A 23,851-nucleotide genomic window follows, 5' to 3' on the forward strand; every position below is an offset into this window, starting at 1 on the left:
AGTGCCAAGTAAACCATACGGCCTCCCGGAGGGGGTCGAGGGCAACGCTCCTCAAGATGCTCTATCCTACATTCGGCTACATCTGCTCCAAGCTCCGGCATTCCTCTCTACAACTGGGCCATCACCACCTACACGAGTCGGCGCTGCGCTGTGACCACGGCGTGCCTCCACGCGTGCCTGTCGACGGTCGTCCTCAAGACTGCCCGCATCGAACGCGAGCTCATCTCATTCGTATGGCATTGCTTGCTTCCCGCAGAGCAGACTCTTGTCCACAACCTCTCTCACATAGCTGTAGCATAATAAATGCACATCCTATACCGTCGGTATACTTACCTGCAGTTGCCGGCACAAGCCCATAGGGGGTGCCACCCTGAGCTGGGGAAGGACAGAGAGAGCCAGGCCCCAGGTGAGGGGTTGGGGGGTTCTTCCAGAGCCCCCTGGAAGGTTCTAGAGAGGGGGCGGTACCGGGGGCGGAGAGCCCCCGAGAGGTGTATTAAAGGGGCACCTCTGGGACAGCTCGGGGCAGTGCTCCGAAGACGAAGAACAGAAGACCAGCCTAGCTAGGACCCTGGGACCCGACATCCTTATAAGGGTCGGGGCCGAGCGCGGACCAGTGGTCAGGACCCGCACCTTGGCTGGGTCGGGTCAGAGTAGCCTCCCTAGCTAGGACCCTGGGACCTCGAGCCCGACGTCCTTGTAAGGGCCGGGCCGAGCACGGACCAGTGGTCAGGGCCCGTACCTTGGCTGGGTCGGGTCAGTTAGCCTCCCCTAGGGCACAGATAGCCAGAGGGCTGAGAGCCAGGTTTGATCAGTGCGAGGGCACGCTAGCCCGGAGGCTGTACCTCCCTAGATAGTGGGAGTTAAGGGGAGTTCTGTTCATAGTTACAAATAAACCGTGTTGCCTCTAAAGACGTCTCCAGTCTCCGTGGAACCCACTACATATATATGTATTTTTATATTTTGACCACTGTGCGATAAACACGTTGCCTGCGTGCGGCGACGCTGGATGCTTTTCCCTCTTCCTTTTCCTCATCCCTTCACCACAGAATGAACACGGTAACGTGGTCATGAACCTCGGGGGGGGGGGTCAGACATTTATGACGATGTGTGTCGAGGGGGAGGGGGGGTTTGAGAAATGTGACGTCACATCAAAATGCGCAACTTTAAGTATATAATTGTTATAACACTAATTGTTATTACACTCCTACAACATCAGTGCAGCGCCACGCACTACAATGACAATAGTTGAAGCATGTTTTATTTTCAAAATGGAAATATGGTTTTTGGGGGGGGGGGGGGCAGAGCTTTGTGACGTCATATTTGAGGGGGGGGTCTGACTTTTTGTGACGCCGAGTGACGAGAGGTCAAAAATTGCGTGACGTCATTTATGGACGGCCCCTCAAGTGATTGGCAAAATTGGTTTCGATTTACGTTGTTTCACTTACCGTCGTGTTTTTCAATGTACTAAATCGAGAACTTCAGTGCTTGGGGGATTTTGGAGCTGGCTCACCGCCTGGGCTGCTGCTGCCTTCCCACTCGGCTGTGGTTGCTCGAACCTCCGAGTCTTTTAAAGCTCGTGGCTTCTAATATCAGAAGGAAGCGGTGATCGTCTTTGTTCGATGGCTAAGAGCTGCTGCTTCGAGGATGACCGGAGTTTGCGTGATGATCGTTTATGCTCCTGGACACGAGATCAGCAAGGTGTGATGTTTCATTTGTGGGAGTTGCACCGCCTGTACGCGATCAACCGTCGACGCGCCCACCCGGGCCCCACGTTTGCCGTGAGGCACCATGAGGGCCTCCCCGACGGCCAGGGCCTCCGCACGGTCGGAGTGGGCAGAGGCCGGCGTTCGACTGGTGGTTTGAAAAGAACACGGACAAACATTCGAGCTCACGCTTTTGCTTTGGCAACAATTTTCGTTAATTGGGCTCCGAGCGGCTCAACAAGCCTGGAAGCCGGCGCATTTAATCACCTCCGAGATCGAAATGTGGCAAATCGCATGCTAATTAGGAGCAAGTTGGCCCAGGGATTGAGAATCAAATTTGCATGTGAAACGGCGGTGCAGGACTCGATTCGAAGGCAAGTGAATACTGCACGGTGGTGCATTGCAAGTGGACATTATTATCATCCAACAGTGACCAGCATGGTCAAGTATGGTCAAACTAAACCTGACATCCAACATCACGTGGCGAGATGTTCATCCAGCAGTGGAAAACGTAACTTAAAGTAACCAAAATAACAGAAGATGCATGGAAAATAAATCGGTCTAATTTTGTATATAAACGCATATAACTCATGTGTACATGCTTGTAAATATACGATTCAGCTAAAAAATGTTAAACACATTTACACAAAGTCACAAAGACATCAACTCGCTTAAATCTTTACCACTACTCCAGGAGCTTAGAATTATTGCCCAAGTACTATATATACGTGAGCAAAGTTATAACCATTTCCGAAACAATTTGAAAACGTGTCAATATTTTGTCAGAAATTATCTTTGCACGTCTAAAGGACAAGAGAAGCTGTAACGAAATGCGCATTTGTAAACGATTAAACCTTAAAATTTTCTGACACCGACATTTTTTCCAAAAAGATTCCTTGTGTGATTGCACAGAGTCCGATGAGGGGTGGGGCAGCTGTGTAAAAAAAACCTGAGGTGAAATTCTCCGTTAAACCGACGATTTAAACAGCAACAGCTCGGGGAATTTTATACTCTGTTCTATGCAGCTGACCGCTGCCCCTTCATACAGTAAATGGCATCCTCACAAGAATAAGTAACCTAACATCCCTTGCAGGGAATCCTCTCGCGATAAAAAAATCTTCCATTTGCCATCCATCACGAGACCCCTGCGGGTGTCACCGTGCACAATCATACTTCGAAGCTCTTGCTCGGATTCCCCAGAACTTTGCCCTCCGAGTGGCCACCCTAATGGCCCACTCCGACAGGCCAAACCTGGCACAATTGTAGGTTTTCAACTATAATACACGTTTTATGGGTTAGATCGTTTAAATATATAAATGTGTTGTTAAACCCACCACCACCCGACAGCCAATTAGTAAGGTTTGTCACGTAAACAGAACATGTCAATTCGTTACTAGTACTGTCCACCAGTGTGTTGGAGAGCAAAGCCACACCATTTACAATCTAAGTACAACATTTCGCCAGCACTAACTAGCTTCATCAGGCGACAGCCATCACTTGTGAGCACTTCTTTCGCGAATTGGGAGGGGAATCAATGAAAGCATATGACTATGGGTATCCATTGCCGATTGGGTTATTTATATGCTAATCAACACACATTATGCATGCGCATTAAGGAACGAGGATTCTCCACGAATCTGGCTGTCGCCTGATGAAGCTGGCTGTAATTACTGGTGAAACATTGTACTCAGATTGTAAATGTTGTGGCTTTGCTCTCCAAGACACCGGTGTGATGTTACTAGTAACGAATTGGCACATTCTGTTAATGTGACAAACCTTTCGAATTGGCTGTGTCGGGTGGTGGCGGGTTTACCGACACATTTAAATATTTATTACGCGATCTAACCCAAAAAACCCGTGTTATGGATATTGGTCGCGAAAGCCTACGTGTTAAACTGGTTTTCAACTGTTAGATCAGTGGTAGCCGATATGTGAATCGCGATCCATGGGTGGATGATCGCAAAAGATTTTGATTGTGGATCTCGGGACAAATAGGAATAAACACCTCTAATATAAAGCAAATCTTGTTATAGCAGATGGCAAAACAAAATCCCCAACTAAGAATTAATGGATTAATAATATATATTTTAAACCAATAGATCGCACTTGCACTTGGCATGTCTCCAGTGTTCTATTAGTCGGTTAAATCCACCCGGGTAACTGTTGGTCATATATTGCTGGTAGATCACGGAACATGTTGAGATATACCAGAATGGATCACAGTGCTTTGTGGGTTGGACACTGCTGTGTTAGTCAATAAACACCACCGATTCAGTAACCAATATTTTTGTGAAATCACCTTCATCACAAGGGGGTCAGTGTCTTGGCTGGCAAAGAAGTGGGGCATAAGATATCCTAAACCTTTCATACATCTTGACGTGTACACACCTTAATTGGCTGATTGTACTGGAAGGCAAGGTAAAAATTCTAAATAAAAAAAAAAATTGCGCTACCATTTGAACCGCTGCGACAGGAGAACGAAGAACCGGTGACCTCTGGATTGCAAGTTCAGAGTGCAAACCGTCTGTTACTTCAGGGTAGCATTTCTAATAACCGCCACTGCTTTTTTTTCAATTGTTCACCTCTGCTTGCGAGCACAATGTACACTTAATTAACTCTGCAGATGTAAAACCCAGACTGTGTGCCCACTCATGCACCTCCTCCGACATCTTGTTGACACCGCATCCACGATACACTAGTGCTGTCTGGGTTTCTTAGGCCGGGGAGAAGGGGAGCCCCATGGGGTGGACTCCGCAGGGTTGTAGCCTGGAATCTGTGACAGCGGACACACAAATGGCACAAACGTACAACAAAGATCGTCACCCAAATAAGCCTTTAACAGACTGTGCTGCTGTTAGGCGGCATGGCCCACGAGGGGGTAAGTGGCCAACACCTCTCCCCAGTGCTGATGTTTACAAACTGCACCAGGTACTCATTTAAGAAAGAGTTGACCTTGGGTAGGCAAAACAGCAGTTCAGATAATCCTCACTGGTGTTGGCGGTGAGTGGGAATTGGGTTTCTGGGTTCATAGCGCAGCGTGCTAACCACTACACCAATGCTCTCACACACACACATGCGAGTATTTCCAACACAAGTGATACGTTATTATTACACTTATTAACACTGAAAAACTTTGCCAAGTCTGAAGACTTTTGAGGAACAGGGGGAGAGAAGATGACAACTCCACACAGTAACACACTCTAGTTGGGAATCAAACCCAGTTTTCTTGCTGCAAGACGCAAGGGTTTACCAATGTGCCACCCTGCCGCCCATGGCAATACGTAAACTACCTTAATACCAGTTTCAACGCATGCTTATTTTTAGATATGGGAGGAAACAGAGAACCCGGAGGAAACCCATGCAGAACAGACTCATGGAGTTTTGTTAAGAAATCTGATATCTACCAAGGCTCCCACACCCTGACTTAGCTTGGTATCTTGAGAACTCGCATTCATCAACAACAGCCCCAAACGATCATTTAAATAGGTCACGTTTCAGATAATGGCCCTTCTTGTGCAATGAACTAGGGCCATAATAAAAATCTATTTTATACAGCACCTTGCATATCGAAATATCTCAAAAAAGCACTGGACATTAAAAAACTACTCAAGCATAGATACAAGCCAATAGAAATAAAGTAAAAGCCGATAATAACAATAATGACAGTAATACTGACACTTTACACAGCATGCAAAATGCAATACAAGCTAATCATAATGATTCCCCTCACAGTAATAACCAATAAGAATCCAGGAAAAGCCAATTAATAACGACGTTTTCAAGCTGGATTTAAACACACGGACAGTCACAACTGATATAGGTAGGGATAGTGTCCCATAGTCTTGGGATATACAGTCTGTTCTATAATACGGTAGTTGCGTACCTCAAGAACACCGCGTTTTGGAAAAATCGTGTTATAATAAATAATATATTATATGGGGTAAAGCGCAGTCCGCAATAACGCGTGAGATGCGTAACACAGGCTGAACAAAGACTAAGGAACGTGGGTAGCATCTAGAAGCATCCAGCAGCATCCCGCCTTGTGTGATGCTACGCCGAGGCAGCCGTTACAACCGCTTATTCCTACTCGCGCGACGTAGTTCCATTCATTCAACCGAGTTATATCCAGTTCGGATCCGCGTTATACAAAAAATGCGTTCCCTCATACATTCATCACCGCGTTATATCCAATTTGCCAGTTACAGGAGGTATAGGACAACAGACTGCAGCTCAAAATGCTAGCTATACATATATTTTTTCCATCCAAGACCAGAGTTTATATTTTATTCCTGTGTTATAAGGGTATTACGTTCAGGGGCTAAATGCCAATGGATGGGTCTGATAGCCACGGGAGAGCCTCAGGAGAGAGTTTGTGTCATCTTGCCGCCCCCTCCATTGAAGGAGCGCAGACTACAGTGGTGTAAAATGTGGTCCATAGTTTGGGTTGCATGGCCACAATCGTACAGTAGCTTGTTTTTAATGCACTGCTATGTATCTGTATGAGTCTCTATGAATCTCTAGGAATCATAATGGGTCTCTCTGTATCTCCTATGTATCTCTGTGTCTCTATGGGTTTACTATACGGTCCCACAGTTTGGGTTGCATGGCAACAAGCGCTATGCTGTGGCTTGTGTCATTAATTTTCGGCCCGCTGACGTTCCGATGCGGCGAGCGTTTGTTTTTTGTGCACTACTGCTGGCGCAGCAAGCAGCAACAGCAGCATGGTCACAATACAAATCGGTGGTATTCCGAGGTTGCGCGTCGCGCCGCACGGTGAGTACCTCCGGGCAGACGAGGTGCATGCGGATCCGCTGGTGCTGCAGGTTGGACGAATCCAGCGACACGCGCACGCACACGCGGTCGAACATGTTCAGCGCGATGCCCTCCACGCACAGCGTGGGGCCCTACACAAAACACAAAGACATATCTCCAATGTAGCCTTAACAGACTGTTGGGGCAAGTGCTGTTGGCGAGGAGGACAGATGAAGGCCGGCACGGCACACAAGGGGGTGGGTCGCCAGCGCCATGCCCGGCCGCCTTTGTCTTCCCAGTGGCGATGTTTACACACCACACCAGGCATTCAATTGAGTTCCGAGTCAACCTAGGGGAGGCCCAGGACCGGTTCAGATAATCATCACTGGTGTTGACCGTGCGAAGGAATTGAACCCAAGTCGCCGGGATCGTAGCGCAGAGCGCTAACCACTACACTACCGCTGACTGCTCTCTGCCAAGTGCCCTGCACACAAGCACGGATTGACGTAAACCCAACGTTATTATTCATACTATTACATGGGTCACTCAGAAAAGCCTCACTGATTCTCAAAACGTTTGCATTCAAGGTCACTGCTACGTCTTTGTAAAAGGAGGCGAACGATTGATATGTGCTCCCCAAATAAGTAATTTGCATGTAATTTGCCAACCTTGGACCATGATGCTGGCACACGAATAACGTTACAGGATCTTTTAACGTACACTGTTAAAGCGGATAGCCTGTAAATATTTTACGCTTAATACACACCACAGTATTAACCGGAGTGGCCACCGAGTTTGAAACGCAAACCTCCACAACACACAGCGAATGCAATACCGCTTGGGCCACCTCAGCGCGAGCTGAAAACCAGGCATGAGAAGCCCTTTTGAGCTTCTGGTCCAAATTAGGCTGTGTGCATTATCCACGCAGAGTGACAATGTAATGCGGCATGCAAGGCATGCTGGAAAGGACCGGATCCACTGGTCACACATGTGCTTTTTGCCATCTAGAGATCACTTTTTGCATCAACTACTATTTCCCTCATTTGTTTTTATTCTACAAGTACTTTTCTGCCCTTTGAGTTTCTCATTGTTTACAGAAAGCATTAGATTTTCTCTATAATTCTTCCGGATCTGAGGGATTTTACTGTATTTTTAATCTGATGTCCTCTCCGTGACAATACGGGCTCCGTCATGGCAGTTATTTCCAAAGCATATTTAATTGTGACCGTTTTATAATTGAAACGCATTTACATCATTAAATTCAGTTTCAGTTTATTTTGGTATAGCCCTGTGAGCCATCCGGCTCTAATGTATCCACCGGTGTAACTTCCTCTGTAATAGTCCACACTGCCAAATGGCAAAAAAACGGAGCTTCGTATCTCACTGCGTTCTTCCACCTTAAACCAAGTGTCTGTGTGTCTGATAGAAACCTAATCGTAGAGAGATGGTCAGGGGGCTTGGGTCCCAGTGCATTAAGCCAGTCCTGGGTTTAAATGCAGAATTCAGCCGTTCGGGAAATGCCAATGCCTCCCGGTTAAGTGAACACATGCCCTACCTCCTCGTCGAAGGTAACGTTGAGCTTGAGATCTTTGGAGTCAAAGAAAACCGTCCCCTCCAAGCCGTACTTGGGAATGAGCACCACCACGGCGTTCTTGCGCACAAACAGCACGAAGCCCTCTTCGCTCACCACTCTCTTAGTCTTGAAGAACAATTGAGACCACAACAACAGCAGCCGTTAATCACCGCTACGTTGCCAAGAGCAGACACACGCGCATCACTTACCAGGCCCACAATTATTTAACAAAATTTAAGGTATTTTTCTGCATCCCCCCGCTAATTAATTCCAGTTGTGCTATTGGCATCATGTCATGGGGATTATTTTGAGTTCAATCGTGAAGGTATAATGTCAATTGTATTGACTATAATCCTCCATCACCTGACAGAGCCAATCAAATAAAGTTGTCACATCATGGGCAAATGTGCCAAGTAACCAGGTTTTTCAGCAAACACAGAAGAATGCTGAAAAGCAATGTCAAGTGTAGCCAACCAGTACAGCCACGGCACCACCACACGTAAGCGTGCGAATAGAAAACAATTGATTCTTACTACACGCACAACACGATGCCTGCTTTCGTGACCCTAAAAATGGTTTTCAAGAGACGAATGGACGCATTATCAGGTGCCTAAGCACACACCGTGCAAGCTCCACGTGGCCCACACTTCCGCCTCCCACCTGCATGTGGAAAGCTACAGACGAGCGTTGGGCGTACTGCGCCATCTTGTGGCGGTAGTTGAGGTTGTTGCAGAGCTGCTGCTGATTCTGCTTGTCGGTGAGCGCCGGGTACGTGGGGTCGGCGCCCACGCACACGGCCAGCAGCCGGTGCACAATCACATCTGAGTATCTGTAACGGTACAGGGAGACAACAACAACAATATTCACATTTGTTGTAGCCTCTATTTAATATGAAGATTAAATTTACAGTAGATACAGGCTGCGGTATGGCCACGAGATGCCAACGGAGCAGCGGTATTAATCCACCAAGCACCGCGATTCATTCTGGTGGATCTCAGCGGGTTTGACGATCCACCAGAAAGCTACGCAAACAATGACTCAGATGGATTTAACGCTGTGATAGAATACTGTACTCTGGCCATACCACGTTCTAGCACCATCTGCTGGTGGAAATTATCTTTGTTAATGTATGAATTTAATTCTTTGTTGAGGATTTTTTATTTGTCAACAGATGAGCGCAAATTGCTGCCTGCTCATATCTGTGTTCTTATTTAAGATCCACAACAAAATCGTTAGCGATCCATGGCAGAATTGCATTTCACTTTTGGCCGCCGCTGCAACACGGCAATGGATTCTTGATTCTGCACGTGGAACACTGTCACCCTCCTTGTAGGCGTTGGTGTTCTCCGGATCCTCTAGTTTTTCCCCAACACAAGCCAAACAACCATTTAAGGAATTGGCCAAACTTCCCGTTTATAGGACCTTTTAGAAAAATAACTCAAAATCTGAATCTTTATCCTGGAGAAATCCGATTCGCGATAAAAGCTCGTTTTGACAGATGTCCAGTAGGTATATGATAGGAGTGCTAAGAAGAGGAAAGGTAAACAAATCAGTAAAAGTAAATAATAGAAAAAAGATATACAAGTTGTATGTTAAACTTAATTCGCACCGTACGTAGCCAACCGTGCTAATTGGAGGTGTGCCGTAATCACAAGTTAACATTGCATAAGTACATCAATTAATAAATAAATTCCTAAACTTGGGAAAGGCAGCACAGTCCCAGACCACACCAAGACAACAACATAGTCCCCTCAATAATCGCGAAGGTCGATTTCACGCGTGTGCCTGACGCCAGAGCACGTCACCGTCGAATGGGCGACGTGAAGTGGGTGTAGATGGCGGTGGCGAGCCCGTAGTGGTGGGTGTCGGGCTCCATGCCGGAGCAGAAGTAGATGGCCTGCATCATGCAGTGCGTGGCCAGGATGCGCAGCAGAGTGTTGAGGTATGGTGGCGCTCCCGGCACCGCCGCCCGGTCCAGGGACTCGGCCAACGCCTTAGCCGAGTCCACCTGGATCTCGATGTTCTGCGCAAAAAAATCGGGCACACCGGCGTTTGTGAGGTGACTATCCCGCACGTGGCTTGTAGTTCAGTGCTGGGGAAGCAGCAAGGGTTGTGGTGTATTGGAAAGAAAACGTTATTCAGCGCACTTCCTGTGGGCATTCAGGTTTCCATAACCTGGCTTGCCAGGAGAAGGCAGTACAGCAAGTGGATTAATCTACATCTGGCACAGTGCCTGGCTGCCTTCCAGCGTTGTCTGTGGTTCGTCACACCTTTTGAGTTGTTCTGCCTCTAAGGGCGAGTGGAAACTATACGGCTACATCTCAAGATAAAGGTAAAAGGTGCAGCCCTGCAATTGCTCGCTCAGGCCAATACTGACATCGTTTCAAGACACCTCTGCTTCACAGTAGGGGGTAGCACATTCCCACCCATTTTGAGCATAATGTTCATCACAATAAGTCGACCTGATATTTCAACATTTCAGTGCTGGAATTTATCTAAAATTAAATACAGTACTACATTTATCGTGATGGTTTTTTGTTGCTTATTTCTGTGGAGTAGCTGGGAAACGAGCCGAGTCCTTCAACTCCCTACACTTGATAACACAGTATGTTCAATGTGGCTGCTGGATTTTGAAGCCAGGGTCCCAGCTGTAATCTCTGGGTCATAGGGTGACCCAGGTGACCCTTGCAAATGAGACTATTATGTTCCCTTGAGTTCTCACCCGGTTAAACCAAAAGACCTCAAACAAAAATTTGAGCCACCCGACGACCTCTGAATTCCTTGCGAGGAGGATGATATTGAAGGAAGGTTAACAGCAATCTAGAGACAGTAGAACCCCTCTTAAAGACGGTAATTGGTTCCACGAACACGAGCATTAAAGGATTTGGTCATTAAGCGAGTATAGGAAATACGTGTTAAAAGCTTAATTCGTTCCGATAGCATCGAAAGTTTCCCTTGTTCACCCAAAAAACGTACTTTATAATATTTAAACAATGGATATTAATACATAAAGATACTAACATTATAAACACATCATATTAAAATAAACACTGTTAATAAATGCATGAATTAATTTTGATTTAAAACTTTCGTGACTGCAGGGATTCATATTCTTGGTTCTTTCGGTAAATTCACGTAGAAGGGAAACAATAAAATAATAAAAATATACAACAATAAAATTCTCACGACGTTTCGACTGCAACACAAGCAATCATCATCAGGTGTGAAAACCACAACAAGAAAATTTGAAAAAAGTGGCGGTTATTTTAACGTTAGCACCACGGAGAGAGATTTGATAAGCCATTTCGGGTCTTAATTGATTGATCACGCTTAAGGTGGCTGTCAGAACGCATCCATTATTTTTTGTCTCCCCCCTCCTCTTTTACGAACATAGATGGACTCGTCCATCTGAACAAACTGTCAAATCTCTCTCCGTGGTGCTAACGTTAAAAATAACTGCCACTTTTTTCAAATTTTCTTGTTGTGGTTTTCACACCTAATGATGATTGCTTGTGTTGCAGTCGAAACGTCGTGATAATTTTATTGTTTTATATTTATTTTATTGTTTTCCTTCTACGTGGCATTAATTCATATTTACTGTACCTACAAGAGCCCGTCGTTAACAGGGAAATGGTCGGTTAAGCCTACACATTGAGCTCTATGGAGGCCCGTTGTTAAGCGATTAGTTAACAAGGGTGGTCGTTAAAAGGGGTTCTAACTCTACCTTTGATTTCGCCGCCTTCACCAAGATGTCGTAGTTGGAAGGCGGAGGCGCCGGGTGGCGTCGGAGCAGCGCACACTCGGGGAATTCGCCTACGATGCGCTCCGCCACGGAGATGTTGGCGAGCAACATGAACTCCTCCACCATCGAGTTGGTCTCCCTGTGTACACGCACCAGTTTCCGCCACCACAACACATCAACCACAAGGGTCAAGATTCTTTATCTTAGATTATTTTGCTGATAATAAATTTCCCACGTGATAAGCCACTTTGTTCAGCTATCATTTGTGGTCAGGGTTTTACTTGGTAAGATAAAAATAGTTTAGTTTTATTTGTATATTTGTTTAAGTTATTTGTTTACCTTTCCAATACTTTGCAATCCTAACGTGTGCTTGTATTGTTTGTTGTTGTAACGTTGTGACCTGCCCCAACTGGACATCTGTGAAAAAAGAGCTTTATAGCTCATCGGATTCTTCCAGTAGAAATATATATTTTGATTCTGATAGAGAGATCTACACAACAGTCGGATCGCAGTCATGGGAGGTGTCTTGTTGACGAGACTCACTTGAGTTCCTTGGTCTGCAGGTCGATCGGGTCGTGGGTTTCGCTGTCCATGTGGAATCGGACCTCAGGGGATGCCAGAGTCAATGCCCTACGGGTGGAGAAGGGACATGAGCGATTATCATGTCCAGCCAAAACAACACAGAATCTTAATATAAGACACTTCACAAACTCAGATATTTGAGTTGAACATGCACAGCTCGTTAAGTCAATCCACTGCTGGATGAGGGCCGCCCCATGTCATACGGGTCGTGGGGTGGTTTTACCGTACTTAACCGTGGTGGTCAGTACGCGTTGGCAAAGGTGGGGGAGCACAGACATGGGAGCATTAAGAAGAGTAAAACAATTTATGTCACTGCATTGTCCTCTATTGCCCACAATGTAGCCCCGCAGCAGCCTGTAACACTCCAATCTAGAAGGATGTTATTAACCAGGTAAAACCTTAACTTCTTTATTGTTGCCTTCATTTCCGCATCTCCAGCTTCTTCAGCCTCCCACTCCCAGCCCCACTCACTTCCCCCCCCCCCCGGCATTTTGCCGTGCTCGCCCCTTTAATCCCTCTAGCAGCACCCCACTTCCCCTACCCCACACCCCCCATCTCTATCTCTCCCCCCTTGCTCCCCCCCCACTCTCTTACCTATATAGCCTCTTGTTATAACAGCCCTTTTTTGCCCACTTCAGCAATTGTTTCTGGCTGTGGTTGTCCCACCTGAAGAAGGACGCTTGTGTTGCGCCCGAAACGTCGTGATTTAATTTAGTTGTTATTTTATTTTATAGTTTTACCTACGTGACTTTACCGAAAAAAAACCAGAGTATGAATCCTGTAACACTTGTTTGTGCATGATATTCACCCAAGCCTCATGCATCATGGGGTCAAAAAAGCAACAGGTGCAGCCTTGCAATTGCTTGCTCAAGCCACTGCTGGAAGAAGGGGGCTCCCATAAGAGGCGGCCCCTCTAGGGATACACCCTTTTACAGTCCCTCTCAATGTATTTTAGCCTACTCTTCCACGCTGGCCGGATGTCTTAGAAGACACGGGAGTAACCACACTTTACCGCGCCACAGGCGACCTGCCGATCGACTAAATGCGGTGCACACATTAATACGGCTCATCGCTCCAGTGGCGGTGGAGGGGATGAGGATCTTGACAATGAGTTACCCGTTTTGAATGCGCCTCTGCTTGAGGATCTTGGCCAGGGAGTTGAGGCCACGCAAGCTGCTGGTGACCGGATCCTTCCGCCCAGCGTCGTCCATCATTAGCTGAGCCTCTGCGTACGTCAGAGACGCCTGCGGGGATACGATGAACACACCACGGGTGAACCATGGGGTCCTCGCAATTACACAATGCCCACGCCTGATCCAAGCCCAAGCCAGAACTCAACAGATGTCTACGTGGCTCCCGATGACCACTGAGGGTTACGCTCACCCAAAGAAAGTAAAATTGATATATATTTTTTTAATTCTCAAAGCTGGAATTTAACCAAATTTAGTGCAATGTAATTTGGTGGTCTTTCGTGCAGTGAGTTTAACACGTAGGCTTTCGTGACCAATATCATCCATAATACAGGTTGTTTGGGTTAGATTGTGTAAATACATAAATGTGTCGTTAAACCCGCCACCACCCGACACAGCCGACTAGTAAGGGTTGTCACATAAACAGAACGTGGCCAATTCGTCACTGGTACAACACACCGGTGTGCTGTACTCGTGACGAATTGGCATGTTCTGTTTACGTGACAACCCTTATTAGTTGGCTGTGTCGGGTGGGGGTGGGTTTAATGACACATTTACATATTTACACGATCTAACCTAAAAAAACAAACCTGTGTTTTGTGCAGTGATTGTTGACTGGACAGAGACCATCAACTCACTACTTTCAAGTCCTACCTCGCACCTCCGATTAGCACAGTTGGCTACGTACGGTGCGAAAGAAGTTCAACATACATACTACCACTTGTGAACCCGTTTCATCTCGCTACACTTGTGAACCCAGAGGTGCAAGCTCAACGCTCTGACCTCTCAGCCATCCGGAAACCTCAACTGCACTAACATAGCAAGGCACCGATACAATAGACGTGAAAGCAAACGAGAGTTTTACAAAAACTGAACGTCTGTGGGGGGGGGGGAATCACCTTGGAATTGATGATGCTCTTGGTAAAACGTGTGCTCACAATCTCAGCCTTTGGAGTCATCTCCCATATGCACGAGAACGCCAGCCTGCACGCGCACAGCACATGCACCATCGCCATTCACCGTCGAGTGGCAGAGTCGTCGACATTGGAGTGGTGCAGGGTGTTCACTCAGGAAAGCCTCGCAAAGTCTCGAGACTCTTTTTCAGGAGGGTCTTGCCAAGTTTTTGGTAGTCGAGTCATTCTTTCAGCAGCGGGATGTTTGGCCAAATACCGGTTTGGGTTGTTACAAATTACTCAACTGGAATATATATGTAGCAACCATTGTTCGACTGCAAAAGCTTTGCAGTACCCTCCCGAAGTTATAAGATTCAGTGAGGCTTTCCATGGTTAAGGATCATAGTAGTAATAACACGTTTATGTTAGCGATGAGAGGAAACCTGATAACCTGGAGTCAACCCATGCTAAATAGGGGGAGAACATACAAAATCTACATGGAAAGGCAACCAAGTCGGGCATCAATCTTAGGCCATTCTTGCTGTGAGACATGTGTTACCATTGTGCCATCCTGGTTTGGCTGCTTATGTATGTACACATGCTTGTGTGGATCTGTACAATGACACTTAAACAGTGTCACGCATCATGGGATTACATGTGCACCTGGCAACAACGCACGTTAGCTGCTGAGTATGGGTTGCAATGTGCACACTCGCGAGTTCACAGTTGTTGGTGCATCTCACCGGTCGACGTTGGATCTCAAGGAACACAGGTTTGAGCTCAATAACTCTGGCACCATATCAATCCTCTGCAGGCGCACAAACACATAAACGCAACAACTTCTCTGTCAATAAACACAATCTGGCAAATACATATGCACCAACTCAACGAGTGTTTTGCAAGCAAACCCACACATGATTAAGTCACCTGCAGGTAACTGTTCAGCAAGGGGATGTTTTCGCGAATGCCAGTTAAGATTGTATGGGTTTTATTTAGAGGAAATCTGATTAATCCAGAGGAAACCCATTCACTAACAGGGGGGAGAACAAACAAAGCTGCAAGCAAAAAGGCACAAGAGTTGAGTAATCAAACCCAGCGTCTCCTTGCTGCAAGGCACGAGTGTTACCAATGCGCCGATAGCCTGCCGCTCATGATGTCACGGTACATCATATTATAAGAAATCCACAAAAATCACCTCGTTTAAAACATCATGAGAGATATTTAGCATTGTTGTTGCACATTTTTTAAATTCTAATTCATTTTTAAGTTATCGTTATTCATACGGGAAGTACTGAAAAGCACGCAAAAAAATGTGGTGAAAATGTCAAATACAATTACAAAGTTGTGGGGAAACTGGTACCGCGATGATCGTTACATCGTAATATTTTACATCATGTCGTAAAGTTAAGAATGAAAGGATGAAATCGGCGGGTTGTAAAACACTTGATATTGTGGCAAGAAGAAATCCACATCTCACCTTCTCACACAGGTAAACTGTGGTACCACGCAGAGATGCCTCCTCATCCAAGGCATTCCCCGGCCGGATAAAATAGCTCACATCGGCGATGTGTACCCCAACCTAGAACACACATTAACACACCGTCACCACCCTCACATGCATGGATGTGTAATGACAGGGTGATACCTGCCGGCCTGTAAGGGTAATTAAGGTTATAGCTGCATTACATAATGCCTTATTATGAAGGGGCGTATCTGGGGTAAAGGTCAACGGCGGAGTCAGTCGAGAAGCTCCAGGAACCATCCCGAAGGGCCTAGAAGGTTCTAGAAAGGGGGCGTGGCCAGAGGTGGAGCTTGGCCACTCCAGGCAGATATAAAGAGCACCGAATCAGAACTTCGGGGCTGTTAGCGTGGGGTCTGGGTCCTGGTTGCGTCGCTACGGTCGTCATCTCTTCGTCTCCGACCACGTGGCTGGTTCTTCTGCAAGAGCAGCTCTGTCTCCGCCGCTACGCTCGTCAACCAGCCAGCGTAGCTACGCAGGACGCAAATGGGCTGCGTGTTTGTACAGCCTAGGTGTAGCCGCGTTACGAAGTGTATCGCCCTGTGTGCTTTTAATAAATAAGACGCCTTCTACTAGACGTCTGGCGGAAGTCGCTCACTCCACATGCATGCATAACCTCCACCATAGCCACTCCAACCAAAGCACAATAATGTGAAATGAAATGCACACCCATTACTACCTGGTGCATTCATTGTGAACCAGGCATTCGGCCAGTGACGTGGACACTTAGGCCAGTGGGGTCTTAGCCATGGCTTGGCTCAGGCTTGGCTCTCGCGCAACATGCATTGAGATTATTTCTATTATTTTGGCTGCTATAAATGTCCAAATGATGGGCCACTTTGTTGAGCTATTCAGTTGTGGCCAGGTCACTAATAAAAAATAAATCAATACCTCAGTGGGCTTTTCCTGGTAAGATGGGGATGGTTTAGTTGTATTTGTTTGTGTTTGGGTTATTTGTTGATCTTTCTTGTACTTTGCACTACTATTATGTTTTTGTACTGTTTGCTGTTGTAACGTTCTTACCCGCCTCTACTGGACATGTGAAAAATAGCTTTATAGCTCATTGGATTCCTCCAGTATAAATATTCTGATTCTAATTCTCAATAAGCCACATCAAAGCAACGCTTAAAACCCAAGCTGCCTCTAAGCATGGTTCCAGCCCTGAGCCTCCGTGTCCCTTGTGCCTCCACGTATATCTCTGCATGCTCCCAGCCACGCTCAGAATTTCCGTGAGCTGAGCCTGAGCCAAGGCACAGCTGAGCCACTCATACTTCTTTGGAGGCAACGGAGCAGATCAAGCCAGAACCAAGCCATGTTGAAGTCAGTCCTGAGCCGAGCAGAGACCAAGAATACGGGCACTAAGGCAACAATGTTTGGAAACTTAATAACAGGAATATTGTCCACCCCTTTGTCAATCCACTGCAGGATGAGGGCTTCTCCATGCCGTAATGGGTTGCGATTGTCATTTGACCTTGCTTTGTTACGATGGTCAATGCAGGTGGTGAAGGGGAGAACTTGGGCAGTTTTTTTTTAGATATCACTCTGTACCGGTGTTAGCCATGACTGGAACTAAACCAGCTTGACAGGATGAATGTGCAGTGCACTTATCATTCTGCCACTTAAACTCCCCTTGTAACCTCCGCTAGCATTGACAAAACCATGAAAGGAATAGGCACGAATTACCGCGACCGTGACCACGATTACCACCACCAAATGAATACCTCGGTGTTCCCATTGTCGAGCGGTTTGCAGTGTAGGGCATCGTCGATGTCTGTGCAGCCTGGAGGATCCACACTGCAGATGGACAACGCACGAAGGTCCTCCCTGCCAGCCTGGTCCTTGTACGGGACACACACAGCACCAGGTTCAACAAAACGCTGCCTTACAACAAACAAAACACAGGGTGAGCCATACATGGGTAAACCAACTTCATTCTAATGGCGTTCTATCTTCTCAATAGGCGACTGAATATTCTGAAAGTACAGTCCGTTCTCCTATAACTCTGCGTGTTTTCATATCGTGAATTAGATATAATGCGATGAATGCATTAGGGAACACATTTTTTCATAACATGGATGCGAATTGGATAAAAGGCGATCGAGTGAACAGAACTGCGTTGTGCGAGGCAGAATACGCGGTTGTACGGTTGCCTCGGTGTAGCATCACACAAGGCGGGATGTTTCTGGATGCTTCTAGATGCTACTCACGTACCCGAAGTCTTTGTTAAGCCTGCGTACGCATCTCACGTGTTATCGCGGACTGTGCTTTACCCTATATTATTTATTATGCGATTTTTCCACAATTCGGTGTTCTTCAGGAACGCAAGTACAGCGTTACAGGAAAAAAGTCTGTAGTCCCCTTGCTCCATTCATTTATGTACTGGACCATCTCCACGGCTACTGCAAAGTCCTCCATATCCTGGCTCACCACTTTGATCCGCATCTCTCGAGGCCTGCCTCTCGGGTTTCCGCCCTGGTGCTTCCATAAGTCCATCGCCTTCATTCCTCCGATGTGAATTTCCTCTCTTCTTACGATGATGTGTCCGAGCCATCGACTTTCTTTCAGGTCGACGGCTTTTCTATATACGGTCTGCGGTAAAGGCGTAGAGCCCCGTGGCTTCTCGTTCATGACAGTGCAACGGAAGGACCTCGACTGGAGGGAGAGCTCCAGAGAGGCCCTCTAGAAGGTATTCTACGCAGGCCAAACATCTTGAAACTATTGAGGTTTGACAGCACGATGATGATGATGGGGGGTGTTTTCGCATTTGTCTATTGTCGGGGGCCTATACGTCGGGGGCCACACATCATGGGCCACACCAAAGGCCACCCAGGGGCCACCAGTGGCCCGTGGGCCTTGTAATAAAGAACATTGAAGTAAAGGATTCTCACATGCACGACCGAACACACCAACACACCGCAGGCGTAAGAATTGAACTCAATCGATGAATTGACATATCGTCACACGTCTCATGCGTACCTCTGCTGTGATGCTGAACGTGGGAGGGGGCAGGCATGCAAGTACGGCCTGGCTGAAGGGCTGGTGTGGCACGTCGTGCTCCAGCAGCAGCACCTCCGTCTCCGTCTCCTTATCCCCACATTCGCCCAGAGAGCGCACAAAATGGCCCTGCACAAGCACACCGACGATTAGCACGGTTGTCTACGTATGGTACGGAAGAAGTTCAACATGCATATGCACATACGTGGCCAATCGTCACCGGTATCCCTTTTCCACTGGTACATTGGAACCCAGACAGTGCAGATCTCTCGAAGTGTCTGTGGTCACCCACTGGCTTTTTGCCATGTCGAACCAGAACCAAACCGTAGTATGCTGGCCCCACAAGCCATCCAAATATATCCGGGGGCCGAGCAGGGCCAGGGGCGGGGCTAGCGACACGTTAATTGTGTGACGGCAGTCAGTACACCGCGGGGACGTGGCACCACAGCGTCATCTGCACGTGCCTAGCCTTGTTCAAAGCATTGACCGTCCATGGCATGGATCCGCTTTTGCAGTGGATAAACAACCTGCAGCCTACTAAACCGTGCCAGCCATGGTGTCGCTCGGTTGTGCAGTGGCAAATAGGTATGAAAAGCATAACCACAATGCCAACCTTGTACCTAACGTACATTATGTAGAATATTAACCGACATCTGTTTAAACAAAGATACAACCCAAAGAATACATCTTAACAATATATTTAACTTTTCACCAATTTTGTTTCTCATTGTGTTAATGGTATCGCACAAGACAAGCAATCTATACAAACCCTTCGTGGTCAAGGACGACCCACAGGAGCAGACATAACAGAGCTACTTCTAAGATCCATTGAAGTGAAATGCAGTCCAAATTGTAGGGGGGCAGTGCTTTTCCAACCACTCTGCCAATCAAAGTAATGTTCATCACATGGCAGTCAAACGCAGTAGTTTTCTCAGAGATGGAAATCAAACAATCGAAGTGCACGACCAAATTTAATATCGTTTTTGGTGCAGTTATTGGTGACTGGGCTGAGACTATCAACTTACAACACCTTAATAACCTAGGTTGAATCACAGGTGAGTTTGCCATGCTTTCAAACAAAAAAATATCACAGTGGTGCCACTTCATCCACCCTGACTTCCAATTCACCGTGTCACCGTTCGTGTTTTGGGTTCAACGGCTGTATTGCATACAGAGCCGCGTGGCCGCGCGTCAAGTGACAGAAGGATGAGCCCGACGATGCCGACCACGGGACAGATGGGTGAGGTGTCACGGCGTCCGGGGCGTCACGGTGCAGTCGTACGTTCGGGTAGCGGGAGTGTCGCAGCCAGCCACCGATGGCCACCACGATGCGGTGGGCCTGCAGGGACGCTGCTTGTCTTGTCTCCACCCGCACTCGTGGCATGCGGCGGTCCGCGGGCGTGAACAGGTGGCGGGTGGCCTGCAACACGCCCAAAGAGCCCCCAGTAAGGCATTCAACAAACTGTTTGGGCAAGTGCCGTCAGCACACACCTATTCAAGCTGGTACGGCAAACGACGGGGTGGGTACGGCCAGCACCATGCCCGACCGCCTTTGTCTCCACAGCGCTGATGTTTACATGCCACATCAGAAATTCATTTATGGCCGAGTCGACCTAGGGAAGGGCCCAAGACAGGTTCAGACATTTGGCGCTGTTTATTGGTTATGAGCGATAAATATAATCCAACTCGGGTCCCAGGATTCGTAGCGCAGCGCGCTAACCGCTACATTACCGCTCCCCACACGTACACACACACATTGAGATCAGCCCACCTCCTTGATTGGGCTGGGCATGAGCATGCCGCACAGCGGCCTCGAGTTCCGCTTGATGATGCCGACCACTTTGCCAGTGGGCCGACGCATCTTCCCACTTTCGGCTTTCAGCTGGAGACCATAACAAAGGACAAACATCGTGTTGCGTAATCTAAGCAAGAGCGACGACAGCAGCAGCAGCTGGGATAGCACCGGGAGATGACAACGCAAACTCAAATGAGCACTCACCACAGTAGCGTCTCTCTCACACACTGAAATAATGAAATAACTATTTTTTTAAACAACTCACTGCATAACACAATACAATTTGGCTTGAAGGGGAAGGAGCAATCCAAAACAATAGCGCTTAACCTGCGGATGTGGTTTCATGCTGTGTCTCATCAATGTCAATAATGAGACTGACGCTTTGTTAAAATGACAAAAGATCACAGTGAGGAGTCCTCCGTAAATATTTATAAGTTAAAACAGTTTTGGCGATTGATAGAATCAACCGGAACACGCCCATCAGATACCACACGTTTAAAAAAAAACGCGTAAGTGTGATGCCGCCGCCACGGAGCCGATCGGCGGGCGGCCCACCTGCGATCTCGCCGCGGCGAGGCCGACATTGCTCCACCCCACCACCTCCCCACCCCCCCCCCCCCCCACCGGAACACACACGCACGCACTCCCCCCCACCATTAGAGCGCGTGGGGAGACACCCTGGCCGACAGGTTTTCACCCAGAAGCCCTCGTAAAGGGATAATCTTCACGGTTTCCTGCAGCCAGGGAATTGGACGGTCTCCCCCGACGCTAACACCCACCGCGGCGCCGTGACTTTGGTTGTAATTACATGGTCACGACGGGGCTGCCGAGCCACCGCGGGTAGACAGCACACACAACACACACGGGTCAGCAGGCAGGTAGGAGGGCAGAGCCACGAGCGGCGGGAAAGCAGGGTCGCCCTCTGGCTGGAGGGTCGCTGAGCAGGTAAATTTAGATGCGGACGTCGCTGAAAGCAACGGCCCGGGGGATGCTGGGGTACAGATGGGCCTACCGATTGGCGGGTGATCCCAGCGAGCTGATTGGCCCGCGAGTCGGCACCAGGTAGCCCCTTTGATGTAGAAAGAATAAAGCGGGTCAGGGCGAAGGAAAAAGGTTCTCTGGCTACTCGAGTCAACCCCAGGCCCGTCAACTCCCGAGTCCAGCCGCGCGAACGTCCGTGGGACGTATCGACGCGCCGCGAGGACCAGACAGCAGTGACGACGAACCGTGAGTAAGAGAGAGAGAGAGGGAGTTGGGACTTAGCTTAAGAGCAAAACCGGAGAGGGTAAAGGGGAGAAGGACAGGTAGGGTGTAGTGCCGACTATCGAGAGATAGATCGGTCCTGCCCCGCTGATCCCGACTGACTCGGTTAAATAAGGGCTCGCCGACGCGGTGGAATAAATCGTCGGCGGTTACATAACGGACTGGTGTGGTTTTTGTGGAAGCGTGGGTGCGCTTGCTGTCGCGGTGGTCGTTACATAACAGACTGGTGTGGTGGTTTTTACGAGGGTGTGGAAAGAGAGTGGAAGCGTGGGTTCGCTTGCTGTTCTCGGTGGTCGCCGCGTGTGTGGAGCGGCGCCGCGTGGATTGTGTGCGCTACGAACCGTCGGCTGCGGACTCCTGCGTTGCGAGCGGATACCCGTCTCGCACGCATGCCCATCGCATAGCCCTTTAAACCCGTTTAAACCAACCCCCCCAAGCGTCGGAGTGAGCACGAACGACGTCGCTTACCCTCCGACCTTTGACCCCCTGTTACCCGCGTGTGATTGGTGCGTGGGACTGCGCGGGCGGGGAGCGTCGCGTTTGGGTGCCGGCGAAGCGCTAGCGGGTCCCAGGGAGGTCGAGGGTGATGCCCCACCGGCAGGAGACCCGGACTCGGGGGGGGACGGCACAGGGGGGGGAACAGGAGCGCGACGACCTTTCCCCGCCAGGGGAGGAGTGCGGCGGCGGCAGCTCCCACACTAGTGGAGAGTCTGGGAGCGTCGGTACTTCGCGGACAGGGTCGCAGGCAGGGGAGATCCCGGGGGCCGGCGACCCTAACAATATGGTGTCAGAAGCGGTACGAACCCCCGCGTTACCCCACGCGAAAATAAGGCATATATTCACTGGCCGGGGTACACCTTCGTGGAGAGCATTTGCCCGCAACGTCCTAGGGGCTAAGGAAATTAATGGGTGGACGGACGCGCAGACGCTACGTCAACTTAATATGAATCTGGATGGGCGGGCAGCCGATTTTGTGGAAGCCCTACCCGCAAGCGCGCAGACACAGCTAGAGGAGCTGATGCGCCGACTTGATCTGCGCTTCGGTACGCGCGATGAGGAGGAGGCAAAAGCGGCCTTAGAGGCACGCCGTCGCCAACCCGGCGAGGACCTGCGCGATTATGCCGAGGATGTGCGTGAGCTAACAAAGATCGCACGCCCGAGGCACACCACGGAAGCGATTGAGGAGCTGGCCACAGAGAAAATCCAGCGATACTTAATGCGCACGGCGTGGTGGCAGCCAGACGTGAACTGTACGCGCCTCTCCTTTGATGCCCTTGTCGAGCGCGCGCGCAAATGTGAAAGAATTTCTAGCGAACGCGCACAGCTCCGAGGACTGGGACGGGAGCGCACCATCGCAAGTCTGTCCACCGAGGAGGAAGAGGAGGAACAGGAGCTCACCAGGATGGTAGGGGGTCGGGAAAGGGGGCCTCCGGTATCCCGTGAGACCACCCCGGGATGGGTAGCGGGGATACAGGCGGACATCGGGGGGATCGACAACAACGTAACCCAAGTACGGGCACATGTGACTACGCTGCAGACTACGGTAGAGACGACTCAGACCGAGTTGGGAGGGCTAGCTGGGAGGGTAGCCCGACTAGAAGCAGAGTCTGGGCAGCGGCGCACGGGGGGGAGAGGGAGCGGGCAGGGTGCCCACTATGGAGCCGCCACCCCCCCCCGGGCGTGTTATATGTGCGGCCGTCAGGGGCATCTCATGAGAGACTGCCCACAGATCGCCCGCGCTAGATATACCGAAGGGTTAAAACGCCAACGCCCCCTAGAGAGTGGACCACCTAGGGGTGCAATCACCGAGGTCCCGAAACAAAACGACGATAATAATAATGGTAA

The 23,851-nt window shown here is 48.8% G+C and overlaps 1 protein-coding gene across 1 annotated transcript; it reads right to left on the minus strand.

Moving 5' to 3' along the window:
• Positions 1-281: 281 nt before the first annotated feature.
• LOC142924705 (exosome complex exonuclease RRP44-like) lies at positions 282-20,833 on the minus strand. Its single transcript, XM_076067360.1, has 6 exons — positions 20,720-20,833; positions 20,231-20,368; positions 18,916-19,077; positions 8,011-8,154; positions 6,433-6,607; positions 282-289 (listed from the first exon to the last, which is right to left on the minus strand). The coding sequence occupies exons 1-6, from the start codon at positions 20,807-20,809 to the stop codon at positions 282-284; spliced, it is 717 nt and encodes a 238-aa protein (XP_075923475.1). The 5' UTR covers positions 20,810-20,833.
• Positions 20,834-23,851: the final 3,018 nt, after the last annotated feature.

The sequence above is a fragment of the Petromyzon marinus genome, chromosome 16 (assembly GCF_048934315.1).
Source record: "Petromyzon marinus isolate PM22_M1 ecotype Great Lakes invasive population chromosome 16, UKy_Petmar_22M1.pri1.0, whole genome shotgun sequence".
NCBI classification, from domain to species: Eukaryota; Metazoa; Chordata; class Hyperoartia; order Petromyzontiformes; family Petromyzontidae; genus Petromyzon; species Petromyzon marinus.